We start from the raw sequence: 1,160 nt of genomic DNA, 5'->3' as shown, positions 1-1,160 counted from the left end.
GCACATTAATTTTGTCGAAAAAATTAATTCAGAAATCGAATCCGTTTGTAAATCCCAAACCTTCCACATCGGGGCTGAATGCAATAAAGATAAGTGGCGTTACAACTACTGCGACACCTCCAGCGCCCGTCAAGGGAGGATTTTTGAAGGTATATCTAGGGAAAAGAAGCTAGGCGTATATGAGAGCATTGCTTTTCGTTTTCAGGTTCGATCATTTACTTCACTGCAGTCAGTGCCATCGGAATGTATTACGATTCCTGACGATCCACCTCCATATAAAATTACAGAAGTGGACCCGCTGAGCTTTACGACTGAAGAAGATCCGTTGGCTCTACCTTCCGAAATTGTCGCAAAACGTAATAACTTTTGCCGTATTTGCGTTAAACGTAAATTCGAATATTATTCTTGTTTCAGCTAATCATGCAAAACCAGTCAGCAGTAAACTTTCCAAGCAAAAACCGAAAACGACCGAAGCAGCTCTATCACCGATGAAAATAGACAGGTGTATGGTGATTAATGTGAAAAGGAAACAGACTCCTCATGTACAAAAAATGATGAGTGCGTTCGTGCGATTAGAACGCTCAGCGGATGTAGACAAAATGATGGCTAAGGCCACTAAAAATGGACACAATTTTGGGGCGGGAAATAAAAGTGGTGGTTCCTAACATTAAGATTGTATGAATTTCATGATTAAAATTACCGGTTCAGATAAATCCAGTTCTGAAACAGCGATGCGAAATTTCATTTCGTCTAAGGAAATGTGATTTGTTGTTTAATTATTAGAGTAATAATTTAAATTATCTTTAAGTTTCACCGAATGACATTTTTATAACTTGTTTTGGTTTCTAAATGTGGCGAATGTTACGTTTCTATTTGTTTTAATTACTTTTGCCATTACCACAGCAAAATAAAAAAAAGTTGTTTGTTAACGATTCCAATAATGGTAAGTGCTGCTTCTGAAAAAACGTTTCTATTATTTATTCCCGACCTCGATGGGTTTCAGATGAAGAATATGAATCAAATGGATTTTATGTTAGGAAAAAAACAACCAGCAAAGAATCAGGCAACAGGACTTTTCAAATAATTTCAACAGAACTTACTCTAATTGTTTTTCTGATTTCAGACTCGACTTGTTCAAGTAACGGTCTTGAGGAAAATCC

General features: G+C 36.7%; 1 protein-coding gene across 1 annotated transcript in view; it reads left to right on the top strand.

Moving 5' to 3' along the window:
- Positions 1-870, top strand: part of LOC125502572 — a gene marked incomplete at its 5' end in the record, with an annotated part of 3,167 nt that extends 2,297 nt beyond the window's left edge. The window contains 3 exon segments of the mRNA XM_048661137.1: positions 5-149; positions 206-356; positions 415-870. Of these exon segments, the coding sequence (XP_048517094.1) occupies positions 5-149; positions 206-356; positions 415-665 (547 nt within the window).
- Between the last annotated feature and the right edge of the window lie 290 nt (positions 871-1,160).

This window comes from Dendroctonus ponderosae, unplaced genomic scaffold (assembly GCF_020466585.1).
Source record: "Dendroctonus ponderosae isolate FM_Combo_2020 unplaced genomic scaffold, Dpon_F_20191213v2 Dpon_F_20191213_1, whole genome shotgun sequence".
Lineage (NCBI taxonomy): Eukaryota > Metazoa > Arthropoda > Insecta > Coleoptera > Curculionidae > Dendroctonus > Dendroctonus ponderosae.
The sequence above is the reverse complement of the archived record's forward strand: the minus strand, read 5'-3'. Positions and strand labels throughout refer to the sequence as shown.